The sequence below is a fragment of the Aythya marila genome (assembly GCF_965140915.1).
Source record: "Aythya marila genome assembly, chromosome: 3".
NCBI classification, from domain to species: Eukaryota; Metazoa; Chordata; class Aves; order Anseriformes; family Anatidae; genus Aythya; species Aythya marila.
The window spans coordinates 6,926,796-6,940,542 of NC_139044.1; the positions used below are offsets into that span (position 1 = coordinate 6,926,796).

Sequence of the window (13,747 nt, forward strand, 5' to 3'; positions counted from 1 at the left end):
CATCTGTCCGTCCAGCAGCTGTAGATCAGAAAAACTCCTCGTGCAGAAAGGAAGCTCAGCCAGCAGAGTCCCTTGGGAGCAGAGGGAAGCGCAGGATGACACAGATCAGAAGCCATTTGGGCTTCGGGCACAGCCCAGAAGCGGCTGCGAGGAGCTGATCAGGGAGCAGAGGACAGGCACACAGAAGGACAGCTGCTCGCCTGCTCCCGTGAGATCAGGGCAACCAACACCTCCTCTCTGCAAGCCCATCACCCCAGGCACTCCCCGCCTGGCAGTGCCACGCGGCACAGACCGCCAGGCAGCACAGCCCCACGCCAGCTCAATCCTGGGGCCCCTCCGTGGAGCTGCACCTGGACTGAGCCCAGAGCTACAAACCCATCGGGTTGCTAAAGGGACAGTGCCTACATCAGGAGAGAACGGTCCTGCAACCGGTAAGTCAAACTACTTCTGATTTACGCCATTAAAATAGAGAAACTTGTTTGCCTATATGCAACAAGTACCTCTGGGTGTGGAAAAAATTGAGTGTTCTCAGATTTGTACTCCCCAAATTCCCAGTCAGATTCCTGGAGCAGTGAAGAAAGCGTCTCTCCAGAACCCTTCCCAGTGCGTTTCACCAAAGGGAACGGGGCACAGATTTAGTAGGTAGAAAGCTCTGTATCAACAGCCGTGCTAGCGGGAGCAGTCAGGCAGCTGGCTGCTTTGCTCTTCATCTGGCTCACACAGCCGCTCACCCCCCGAGGCACCCGGGTACTGCACTGCTGGTAAGGACACAGGCACTGCGAGACTCGAGTGTTTGGAGTGAAGATGCTCCTGGTTCCCTGGGAAACAGCCTCTCCTGACAGACTCAACACGAGCATTATCTGAATTCTTCTTGCTCCAGACAGCAATAATCTACTAATCAGTTTCATCTCCCATTCCAGGCCTTTTCCCCTGAGTTTCAAGAGCCTACTGCTTCCTATGCATCATGATGCAATTCTGGGTTGCACTACAAGAACAAATTAAGTTTTAACAAAAACTTTGGGGCTATTAAAAGCACTTGATTAAAAATGATAAAATTGAGAGCAAGTGTCACCTGACTGCACCTGGTCAGCACCTTGTTTTTCCAGTAACAAAGACAAAAAAATACCCCAAACCTCATGTTAGATTATTACATGTAGGATTGACACCTAACATCAGTTTACTGAAAAATATATATCTGCTAAGCGCACCTCCATCAAATGCAGAACAGACAGAACCAAGATCTGCTATACTACAAGTACAGAACTTTTCACACTGACAAATTTAACAGCTATTTTGCCCTCAAAGAAAAAAAAAAAAAAAGCTGTTTCTCTTTCAAACATCCTTCATTAATCCTTCAAATATTGATTTCTCAAACAGATATCAGAATCATCTATTTTGATTTTGTTAGAGGTAAAAAGCATTAAAATAAAAAGCATCACCAGGCAACAGAGCTGGAATAAAATATGTTGCCCAGGAAACTGACTCCTGGCTTCAGTGCCTACAGCACACATTCCCAGGTGGCAGTTGATAAGCATTGACTTATCTTTTAAGTACAATGAACTGTTTAATTCAGGTGGCTGTAGAGTAATAAGGAAAAAGGGTAAGGCAAGTCCTTTTGAGGTACTGTTTAGACTTCCCCAAGTATCTTTTCGGTACTCCTTGAGTCTACAAGTGCATATAACTGCAGTAGTGTGATCAATGCAAAGAGTTAGAAATATCCAACTCGTTCTTATCAAAACCAGGATGATGGAGTTGCTTGAGAGGACAGAACTCAGAGCCATGCTTCCGAAATAGCCTAATCAGTCAGTTCCATGCTGGCAGGCAATCCACCAATTCATTTTTATCAGCTCGAGCTCAACTTTGCTTGTCTCTTAGAGTGTAGGGAAATCTTTCCATTTTATTATTTCTATAAAGGAGGTAAAATATGCAAATAGCTGAAATTAGGATTAATTTTAAATACAGTCCAGATGCTTTTTGTCCTCCTGACTTTCCAAAATATTCATGTGCTATGGTAGCAAGCAGTCAACATGTAGGATTTAGCATTATTGATTGGAACATAGACCACGTGCCAAGTTCCAACAACAAGGAATAAATCAAAGAGATCTTAGCACCTGTACCTGGAGGAGACATTGATTCTGGTATCTTCTGCTGTTTAGTTAGGACTGCAGAGCCTTTGGTCTTGGTGGCTGGAGATCTGGTTATGAAAAAAAATGTTGTTGGAATGCTTTGCTTTTGTTTGCATTAAATCCGTTTTCTTTATGGATTTAATGATACTGCAAAAGCCTAAAATTCAAAGTTAACTTAAAGTTACAAAAATCTTTAAAACAGCCACAAGGAAGCAAGATGAACTACAATAAGAGAGGCAAGGGACTTCATTCAGGGCACTGCAGGGACGCGGGTATTTAGGCATCTTGCTTTGGTCTGGGCATCCAATCTCAGTACAAGTCCTGTGCCCAACAAGGACTGAAGTGCGAAATACTTGGATCTCAGCCAGTTTTCAGGTTCTGCTTCACATCATTCATATGCTCACGCTCGATGCATTCAACTGCCTTCAGTGAAGCGTTTTTTTCTTCCTCACAATCAAACAGTACTTTTAGAGACCCACCTTAATGCCATCAGTAACGTTTTCTAACCACAAAAATCGTAAGATGGATTTTTAACATCATTAGGATTCATCCACTGTAAAACAAAATCGGACTCAGCAGCCAAGAGGGGATGTGGGTCACTAATCAATGCTTTTCTCCAGGCTTATCTGAACTTCATATAGGAGTACACTACACAGTGATGAATCAGACCTGTACCCTTTGTCAAAAGCATGTGTTGTTTTTTTTTCCCCCCCCTTCAAATCCCAGTTACAAATACATGTTCCAAAAGCCTACAGAAAGTGTTGATCAATGCACATTTTTACCACTCATATGAAGATAAAAGAGATGCAGTGAAATAAATATAGTGACCTTTGAGGCCAAACATTTGAAAGAAATGTCTCACTGCTAATCAAATAAGGTATTTTCGGATATCTGCTTGATATAACAGGCATAAAAGCCCTGGAATAATTTGGCTAACCTTGAGAAGGTACCAAAAAAAAAAAAAACAAACAAAAGTTCAGTAGTGTTGCTTACCACATGGCTCACTGTGATCTCCTGGATGTAACACATCTGTTATTTGTGACAGGTCTTGAACACTGTTGTATTTGATTAGTCTGAATAACCACTTAAATAATGATACGGACTTCTTCAAAACAATACTATAAATCTTGTAACCGTTTTTCCCCTATGTAACCTGGCCTATCTGTACTAACTCACAGCAAAGTGAAAAATAAAAGGTCAAAGAAACATTTAACTTGCTAAAGTATACAAGTGCAAAACTGCTAGTGCCCTCCTCTCACCAAGGATGCAGAGAGAATGCAAAGAAGCCCCAAGTTTTACAGAAGAGCTGACAAGTTGAACTAAGACTGCTTGTTATTCACAGGCTTTATGTAACTGTTCATCTCTTAGGACAACCTACCTCAAGATACCAGCTTTCCCATTCGCAATCAATAAATCTGCAAACATTTTCATGCTGTGCATCACCAAATGCTTGGCCAGATCTCAAATCATGATCCTGGCTCTCCTCTGTGTTATTTGCAGAATTTGAAGCACTAAAAAAGACCTACAAAAATATTAAATGTGCATAGACTGCTACCATTATAGTATGGGTGGGGAGGGTTGTTTGCTTGATTGCTTTTAGTATATATCCTCCCCCCACCTTAAATTACTTCCCTCAGAACCAACTTGCTGTTACTACTAGTGTACCTATGTCTTTTAGTCCAAGGCCTCCTCCAGGCCATCCCTTCCATTTTCTCATTTTCTTTGGTATCTTTCTGTTGTGATACTGTTGGAAAACCCAAGAAAAAGCAATCTGATTTCAAGAGAACTTGAAAAAAAAAAAAAATCAAAAGCATGGAAAGAGAGAAGGGTGGGTTTTTCTTTATTTAAATATGCTTTTAGATTTCTTGACTGTGAATTCCCCCCGTTAATGAAAATCCTTAATTCACGTACACAAAGAATGTTACTAAAACCCTTCACATTGAGTTTTGCAATAAAGGTGAAGACCAAACTGTGAAGTCCTTGATAAATATCACAAGTCACAGCTAGAGAATAAGAGTATGGGGAAAAAAATGCATCCTCATATAAAAGAGCAACAACCAGAAGAACCATCTTACAAAAATTAGAAATTGCTGCACCGGATCAGACCACTGATGCAATCAGCATTTTAGCCTCCTTTTTCCTCCATCAGGAATCAGGACTGGCTGTTTTAGATGAAGGCAAACCAAAAAGCTTGCCATTAACAGCAATGGAACAAAATGCCAGAGTATAGTTCCTTCTCAGTTCCTATTACTTAGAAGCTTACATTTGCCTTAAATCAAATAAATTAGATCTCTTCTCCCAAACACCAGCAATTTCTGTGTTTTCACATGTTATCTTTCATTTTGTGTTACCCAAAGGAACGCCTGATAACGCTCAGGGCTTTGACTGCCATTGTGCTCTGCATCATTTCACAGCAGTGACAGCCTGGCTAGTCTGCCAGCGTGGCTTAAGAGTTTAGTTACAATTGAGTATCCTCTTAAAGCACTCTTCCAAATTCCACAGCACAGTACTCTATCAGTTTTTCTTTACTAAGGCTTAATAGCACAGTTATCTTCAGACAGACAAGAACATCAACACTTACAGTGGGCTCTTCTACACCTTCAAGTGTGAGGTTGTGGGAAAGCCAATCATCCCACAAACATCACATAATTCAGCTGCAGACCTTTCACCAGTGTGGCTTTTTTACTTCTTTCTGCATTAAGAAGCAAAGCTCGGTGTTTCAGTCCTAGCTGATTCTCCAAATAGAGCCTACTCATTAACTATTCAAGAGGAACATGCAGACAAGATTTATATCAAGACCATTACTTGAAGATAATTCTCAATGTCCTCTCAGTAACTATACATCAGTGTATATGACAATAAGACCCAAGACAAGCTATGCTTCAGTTTATTAATTAAGACATGACTTACTAGCTCATAAACCAATGAACTTTCATTGCTAGCGACATTTCTTATGTACACAAAGCTTTATTATACTTCATCAAATACCCTGTAATTGGGAATGCCTCACTGTCCTGCAACACCTGTCACTGTCTATGCACTTCGTGTGTGAATGATGGTATCAAATTTTAACCCCATACTACACTGACTGCTGTGCTCTTCCCTAGTTATTAACCCAACCAGCTCCAGTCCCTACACAACCTGCAGAAATTCTCCATTATTAACTTCCTAATATTATTATTTTTTTTAAAATCTCAAGAAACATTCCATTAATAGATGGAATAGAAAAAATAACAGGACACCTTTTAATGAAGGCACACAGTATATCCTACCAGGCTCAAGTACTAAAACAAGCAACACTTACCAAGAATTATTATTATAATATTCTAACTCTGCATTAGAATTGTCAAATTCTCTGTCTCTGGTAATTTAATCGCTGTAATATTTCTAATATATTCAACAAAATCAAAACACAGTAACTCAGGAAGCTGTGCACAAGACAATGTCACATAAGGTCCTGTCCTCCAGTTAAAGGTACTCTCTCCCAGCAAGGACTCAGACAAGGCTTTGATTTGAGAACTCTCCATTCTAGCACAAAAATAAATAAGATCTGCCCACCTATTTCAAGAAGACAACACTAACTGCCCTCCAAGCTCTTGATGATTCTGTCTTGCATCTTGACCAAACAGGATGAGAATAAGCTTTATTTTTTCAGTACGTGCTGAAACAAGCTCCTACTCAACACTCAGTAAATAAGTTAATTTTAAAAACATATGTTGAATAAACTGAAAAACCAATACATCCCAGGTGTAACACTAACAGAGTCAGGATGCCAAGGGCTGCCCTGCAGAGTGCTTGTCAAGACACTGTCAGTAGTGGCCATGATCTGCTGTTAGCCTTTCACCTCTGGAGGTCCTTGTCCAGGCGTCAGAGAGGTTCCAGCAGACTTGGAGCCAGGCGGCAGAGCCGCTGACCTCCCCTTTTCACTGCCTAATGCCAGCAGCAAGGGCATGGCTCGAAGGTCTGAAGGGAGGGCTGCTGGCAGGGCTGCCCCCGGGCCTCTGTCACTACAGCATGTCACAACAAGCAGGGAACAAGTACCTGGCCCTCTGGCAGCAGCTGTACGCTTGTCAGTTCACACCTACCTTATCACACAGGCAGCCGTCGCAGGCTAGCACAGACCCTGTCCTAAAAGGCACGTGGTGTGCTGGTGGTGGCTTCAGGACAGCATACCCCATGTAGGAACCTCCTGCCTGCTCGGGTACTTGTAGTGAAAGGGTCACTGCCTCCAAGGACGGGCTGAATTAGCCTCAAGTCCTTACTGCAAAACCAGCATCGTATAGCACGACATGCCACCTAGGAGAAAAAGGATGGAAGTATAAAACCTCTACGTGGTGACTTCGCACAGTGCTACTTACCACACGTGGCTGTGGTTTACTTGTAGCCCCGTAAGGGGTGGTGTTCAGCTGTTCTGCTGAATCCTTGCTACACGTCCACCATAACGTGTGATACCACTGCACCACTGCATCAGACAGCAGCAGAAACAAACCTCAGCCCTAGTCTGAATGCCCCAAACCTCCCAGCAATCAGAGTGCTGGAACATCCATACAACTGCTTGAAACGAGACAAGTTTCTTTACAAAGGGGCCTCAGTCTTCTTATTAGGATATCAGTACTTTTGCCGGAAGGATGATTCACCACACAGTAAAATAACTTCACTGACAAAACCAGTTTGGGTGTAATTAAGGATATGTAAGTGTAAACTGTTCCCACAAGCCCCACGTGAGTTTCTAGGAGGTTCATCATTTTGGTATGATAAGCCACTTTTTCCAGCCTGACCAATTACTCCACAAAAAAAGCGAGTCTGGTAATAAACCCAGCATGTTCTAATCACATACACGTTCACATAGCATATCCCAGTTCTCTTCCAGTGCGTGATCACTAAAACTGATTTACAAGTCTGATGCAAAACCTATGGAATTCAGCTGAGACTCCCATTGACATAAAAGTTTCAGAGCTCTACAATTAAAATAACAAATGTCTGAAATAAACAGTGGATGAATTCACACTGACAAGCAAAAAGTTCGATCCATCCCGGAGCCTTGGCTTGCACAACTGATTGCTCTCAGGAGTGAGCAATGCTGTATCAGGCCTCACGTGGCAGATGTACAGTAGTGGGTACCATCGGGAAAGCCCGAGTTACACAGAGTGTTGTGTGCACTGCATTCACGACAGGCAAATTACTTCCATTTCAACTGTAAGAAAAATAACGTGAGCAAAGCTACGCAGAATGACATCATTTCACTGTTGGCCAGCAGGATGTGAGCTATTTCCACTGAGAGGGTATCAGTTAATTCAGTAACATTAGTACAAGTTTTCTCTCGCTGCAGCCATACTGCAGTTCCCTCTTTGTACTCAGCGCAGCAAAATAAAAGTGTTTTCTGATTTTATTTTCCTCCTAAGAAGCACATTTATAGCAGGAATTGTTCCAGATCAAAGCCAAGTTTAACTTACAAATACTCTTGCTCCATAGGTGCTGCTGCATCTGTTCTCTCAGCCCTCACACCTCCCGCGGTACGGGCGATGTTAGTCAGCAGTTTTACTGCTCTTCATTAATAACCTCAGCAGGAAGCAAAAAGCACGTATGAAAGCCTTCTGATATTTTCCTTTCACATAAAAGTCAAAGCCCAGGGTAAAACAAAGGACTGCTTAAAATAGAAAGTTTATAATAAATTGCTTGGAATAAAAAACACCACTTAGATTGCAAATGCTGAAAGCACGTTAATTTATACAGAGGCACTTACACCCCACGTATTTGTGTCAGACTTACAGACTGTCATCTATTCTTCTGGAGCATAAATGCTCTCTATAAAATATTGTTACCACTGGTATTTTCTCTTCTAATTTCAGCAGCCTTTCTATCCCAAATACCTCTGTGCTCATTAGCCAGAACACTCGAGCGATCACAGCAAGACAGTGATCATGCTTTATGTGGGTGGAGCCTTTAAAAAAAGAAAAAAAGGAAATACACGTGTTTTCTGTTAGCAACCATCAAGCCAAACTTAGCTTTCAGACCCCATTTGCTGTCACTCCAAAAGTTGAGGATACATGTTTCAGAAGAATGTGTCAAATACTGTACTAAGTTATCTTTTTTTTTTTTTTTCTTTTTTTAAAGCTTTATAAATCTTATCAATGAAAAGTGAACTGTCATACAAGGGAAAATGACAAGAGCAAACCTTTGAGAATAGAAAATGAAGAAAATTACGAAAGAAAACGTTATCACCTCATCCTTTATTCCTTCAGCTGCTCCTAAGGATGAAAGAGAGCTTCCAGCCTGCTGTACCTTCTTGTTGTACCTCATGACAGCCTGAAATACTCATGAGGCCAGAATGACTGCTGCATATACCATATCCTGCAAAGCAGACTTTAGCTGCGCATCCTATTTCTGAAGCCACTGTAATATGACATCGAAATGAATTTAGCCTGAGAGTTTGACCACAACCTGCAATGACTCTAACTCCATTCCCTGTGTTTACACATGAGGTTCTGGTACAGATAACCACACGTCACTGAACGCATTGGTTCCCCGTGGTCACACAGATGCTAACAAGACATAATTTAGGGCAAACAGGAACCGTTAGCAATGTATGGGAGCCCTCGTTCCAACAGAAGTAGCTAGGCTGTTAGCATGCATGCTTTCTAATTAGGGACAGCAATTTCAGGTAGGCAGCACAGTACTTTTAAGAATGAGGTTTGATGTGCAGAGGAACACCTTCCCCTCTCAAACATGATTTGGAGTCAAGACCAATGGAGAGCAGCCAGCCCTCTACTGAGTTTGTTAAGTTCTGATCACATCATTTTATACTCTTAAGTCAGAAGATTTTAGTCTTTGCTAGTCATCATTAGGATCACAAACACTTCACCCTTGCGGCTCAGATAGATGTCAGAGCACAAGTACTATTTGCCCTGCAAAACAACCACACAGGCGTAAGAATGCCTCCTAGCTTGCTACACTCCGAGCTTTACAATGAACGAGGCTTCACCAACATGACAGTTTACTTACTGCATGATTTTGGGGTAAGAATCAAGAATAGCATCCCTTTACATTTCTCAACAGGACTTCCAAGCTGTATTTTCCCAAGTTCCTCACAGCAGATGCCAAAAAAAAAAAAAAAAAAACAAACAAACTCAATGCACCGCTCCCCACCTATAATCAAGCAGCAGGTTCATGCATACAGGTACACAAGAAGTGTGTAAATCAAGATATACACATTGCTTTCCCAACAAGAACAAGCGAGGACCGCCAGTACTTTTACCATGTTCATGTTAACTGTTCTTCCCTGCGTTCACAGTGTCTGACAGAAATAAAACCCCCAACCCCAGCAGTCAGCCCAGCTGTGAGGACCAAGTGTTTTATTTTCCTGAAGTTTAAGGCTGGTTCCTCACAGCAGAGCTGTCAGTTTCCACCACCAACCAAATTGGAGTCCAAGGTCAGACCAGTGCCAGAAGTAAACCTCACAGCTAACATCTATCCCGTGCCTGCATCAAGTTATACAAATATGAAAGAAGAGACGTTTGACAACTCACTGGTGAGCCAAGTCCTCTGCAAAAATGATTATACTGAGAGCAGGACAGGCAAAACTCTGATTAAAGTCAATAAACAGACTCCCAAATCAGCAGCTGCCATCTCCAGCTCCTTGTGGCTTGAGTCCAAGTTGTACATCAATGAAATACTCTGCACAAAGGACGCCAGTCATCTCATGCTTAAAGTAACAACTGCTCTCACTGGCAATAACATGGCTGCGTTCTCAGCAAGACTATTTGGACCAAAAAAACCAACCCATCAGAGAGCCCACCATGCTGGGAGCAGAGAAAAACATACCTTTGTCTGTGACTGAATTTTAAAAATAAATACTTAAAACCTTACATCACCTTTCTACGTTATCAGCAAGTGTGATTTAGAAGCCATCTTTCTGGTTCCATACTTCACCCTGCTCACAGTCAGGTCAATTTACTCATTTTAAACAGAAAGAACTGAAGGAAATACGGTATTTAAGGGAAGTTTTACAAGACCAGCTTTTAAAAGGTACGTGTTACACATCTTCACAAAGTTGTCAAGCACTCTTATTAATCGTTTTAAAACGTTTTAGAAGTGCATGAGAAGTCTAACACTTACCACATCGGGGTTTGTCAGCCCTGTGAAATATATCCATTTCACTACTAGGAACCTGGGTTTGTCCCTACACAGCAGGTTAACTGAAGGCATTCTGTAAGTTAAGATAATCATCACAGATAAAACGGACAGATGTAAGAGAGCAACATGATAAATGGTGAGGACAGCACCCGGCACAGGGCTCACTCCATCTCCCAGGCAGATCCAACAAGTGCTCGGTTCCACCGATGTCAACACAACTTCTTGCAGCTGCTTATGAAATGTAAACACGTGAACTCCATCCAAGACAATCTACTAAGGCAAAATCCTCACTTCAGAGCTTGCCTTCAAATCTTCTGTAAAGGTCTGAGAAACAGGTTTTCACGTATACAAGATGGTAATTGCCTTTATGAAAACATCTCAAAGCACGTGGAAAAAAATGGAGCATACTATAGAACTTCTGCTAAATCTACAAGAAGTTATTCCAGCAGCACAGTAAGATGTTTGAACTTCGTAATAATTTCATTTGCTGTATTTCATTCCTTTCAATAGTGTCATAACTGCCAGGCTTTCAAAACACTGAAATTTAAGATGGTCACAATTCAAATCTAAGTAGTTAATTGCAATCACTGAGGATACACAGCTCTTAGAAGCTGGCCTGTTTGTCGGGCATTTTTCTGAAGTGCAGCAATAACACCATCACACACATAAAGCACCCTAAGATCCTCCTTCATTTTTTAATTTGTTATAATTAAACACACGCAAGTTGGGGCTTTGCAAAGCTGCAGAAGGTATCAGATTCATTTATACCGAGCCTCACTCTTCATCTGGGTGCTTTCCAAAGTTTATGGAAAAAAAACATGTAAGAATCCTTCCACCAACAAACAGGAATTTCTACAATCTTGAAAGCCTCAGAGAAACTAGGTTGGGGTGAAAGTGAAACATGAGACATTCACCTCCACTCCGCCGACTCAAACATAGGCAGGACAAGAAACATGAGCATCTCCCCTCTAACCAACGTTAAACATAGATCTGCCTAGGGACAGGCAGTTGACACCTACCGACCACAGAGCAGGCTCAAGGCCACGAGCTGTTTCTCTGTACCTTACAGACGAACACTCAAGATCCACTTCTCCATTTTTTAAATCCACCCAACAGCTACTGGACAGGCAAACAGGTACACTGATTAATTCACTTGCTACAGGAATAATGCTAACACCAGACTTGTTGCCTTTCATTCCACATTAAAAAAAATGCATATTCCTTTTCCATTAACATCTGAAATACCATAGAAACTGCCTTAATAGTTTTCAGAGCACATTTTCCCTAAGTTTATCGACCCACCATTCATTCCGTTGTATATACTTCTGTGGTGAGGGGAGAGGTCATCCGTTACTTGTCTCCTGAGGGTACCTTCTCTGCTGCCTCCGCTGAGATGTTTGAGATGCTCCGGGCTCCCTCCATAGTGTTGTTTGAGATGCTCAGGGCTCGTACCCCTCACTTTGTGGAGATGTTCTGTACTTCCACTCGGCGTGTGCTTTTGAAGATGATCTGGGCTGCTACTGCTGTGCTTTTGATGCTCAGGGCTGCTACCAGGCCTCTGCTTTTGAAAGTGTTCAGGGCTACTACTCAAAACGTGCTTTGGGAGAGTTTCTGGACTGCTACTGCTGTGCTTTTGTTGCTCAGGTGCTTTGACAATGGTTTTGTGATGCTCTGGACTTGGTCCTTTCAGGTGATGATCAGGACTGCCAGAACCCCTCGGCTTCTGGAGGTGCTCGGGGCTGATACTCCTGTGCTTCTGATGCTCAGGGCTTCCCTCACCCCGAGCTTTTTGGAGATGTTCTGGACTAGTACTTGGATGATGTTTATGATGATCTGGGCTGTCTGTACTTCCCGTGCTAGAAGTGCTGCTCCCATCGCCGACATCTCGTATGTAAGCGCTCGTTGCAGTTAACTGGCACAGGCTGATTTGGCTGTCAATAGAGCTCCGGCTGCCTGCTCCACCGCCCTTCTCCTCATCCAGCAACACACACAATTCTTTCAGCTCCAGGTTCTCCTTAACCACTTCTTCTTGTCTCACCTCCAATTCCTTCAGCTTCTGTAAGTATAAGGCAACCTCTTTGTGCATAACGCTTGCGCTGTATCTGCCCAGTCTCTGCCACTCACGGGACACCTTCTTGCCTTTCTGCCTGTCATCATCCAGAAAGCAGCAAAGGTCTCTCAGTTCTTGGTTATCTTCCTGCAGCTTCTGATTGATATCCTTTAAAAGAAAGAGACTCATGACAGGGAAGTGTCCAAAAGAATCAATGTTATACCATTATATTATACAAGCCAGTGCCATAAGCCCAACATCTAAGCACTCAAGCAAGGCATAAATAATTCTGTAGATCTGGCATATAACATCATGTTTCAAACAAAGCTGCTGTCCAGTAAAAAAGTGAATATAGCATGGAGCTAACCCTGATGGATTCAAAGACTAACTTCTGATACAGCATAAAATTTTTGTGTGCTTAACTCATGTTCATCCTAAATATCAGAATAATTTAGGTCCCAAATTGGGCAAAGATCATAAGCTCTCTCATGAGGATCTCATTCCCTTGAGAAATATTCACATGCAAGTTAGTGCTGAGTAAGACCGTAAGGTACATCAGAAATTGTAATCTCGATTATTAACATTTACAGTCCCTGCTCCCTAAAGCATATTCACATTAAAAAGCGTTTTAGAGATTTAAGATATTTGGGTTTTGTTTGATTTCACTTCAGATTTCCGTAAGAGAACCTTGTCAATCACCACTTCACCAGCCTCGCTTCAACCACTCTGAAATAACTGATCTGCTTTAACAGATTTTTCACTGCTAATAAAACAAAGAGCGTGATTCCACACCCTTCTCTAAGCAAGGACCCATCTGAAGCAAAAACGTTCAAGCTATTACTATAAGCAGAATAACATGCCAAAGAAAATATTTTCACTATTTCACGTTCCTAGTTCTACTAAACTGGCTTGTGACCATATTTATTTTTCTCTCATCTAAACGTTCATCCCTCCTTATGTACAATATTACAAGTAGAGACTAGCCCCAACTGTCAAAAATCTAGCCTTCTGAAAAGCCCATTTTAGCAGTTTCTTCAGAAAATGAAGCTTCTGCAGCACCACCAGATGCGTGTGCATTTGATCCTCTCAGAACAACTTGGAATTTGAATGATTTAAACCCAGATTCAACAAAGGAGAAATCTCAACGAGGCTACAAGGTAGCCTCAGCAAATCTATGCTGGAGAGAAGTACTTAAAATGATCCCATGGTAGAATAGAAGAGTTTGTGTGGAAACCCTCGATTCAGCAGGCAGAAGCAGGGGGCACTGAGAGCAGGCATCGCTGGTCACCGCTCCTCACTGCCCCAGTCTTTCACATGGGACAAAGGAGGGCTTAAAGCCTTGTTTTCCCAAATTCCTTTCAGAAGTTCCAGCTGAGGCAGCTGAACAAATGGAGGAAGTTAAACACCACTTAGGAAGTTGAGCATGGAGAGAGGAATT

General features: G+C 42.1%; 1 protein-coding gene across 6 annotated transcripts in view; it reads right to left on the bottom strand.

Annotated features, from left to right (window-relative positions):
* The window catches only part of CCDC85A (coiled-coil domain containing 85A), a 136,346-nt gene that overhangs the window by 61,561 nt on the left and 61,038 nt on the right, over window positions 1-13,747 (bottom strand). For 5 of the 6 annotated variants that reach the window (XM_082756231.1, XM_082756230.1, XM_082756229.1 and 2 more), the window contains one exon: window positions 11,562-12,477. In XM_082756231.1, coding sequence (XP_082612357.1) covers window positions 11,562-12,477 — 916 coding nt within the window. Of the gene's footprint in view, window positions 1-6,313; window positions 6,423-11,561; window positions 12,478-13,747 lie in introns of those variants that run through there. The other variant, XM_082756228.1, reaches the window with a different exon arrangement.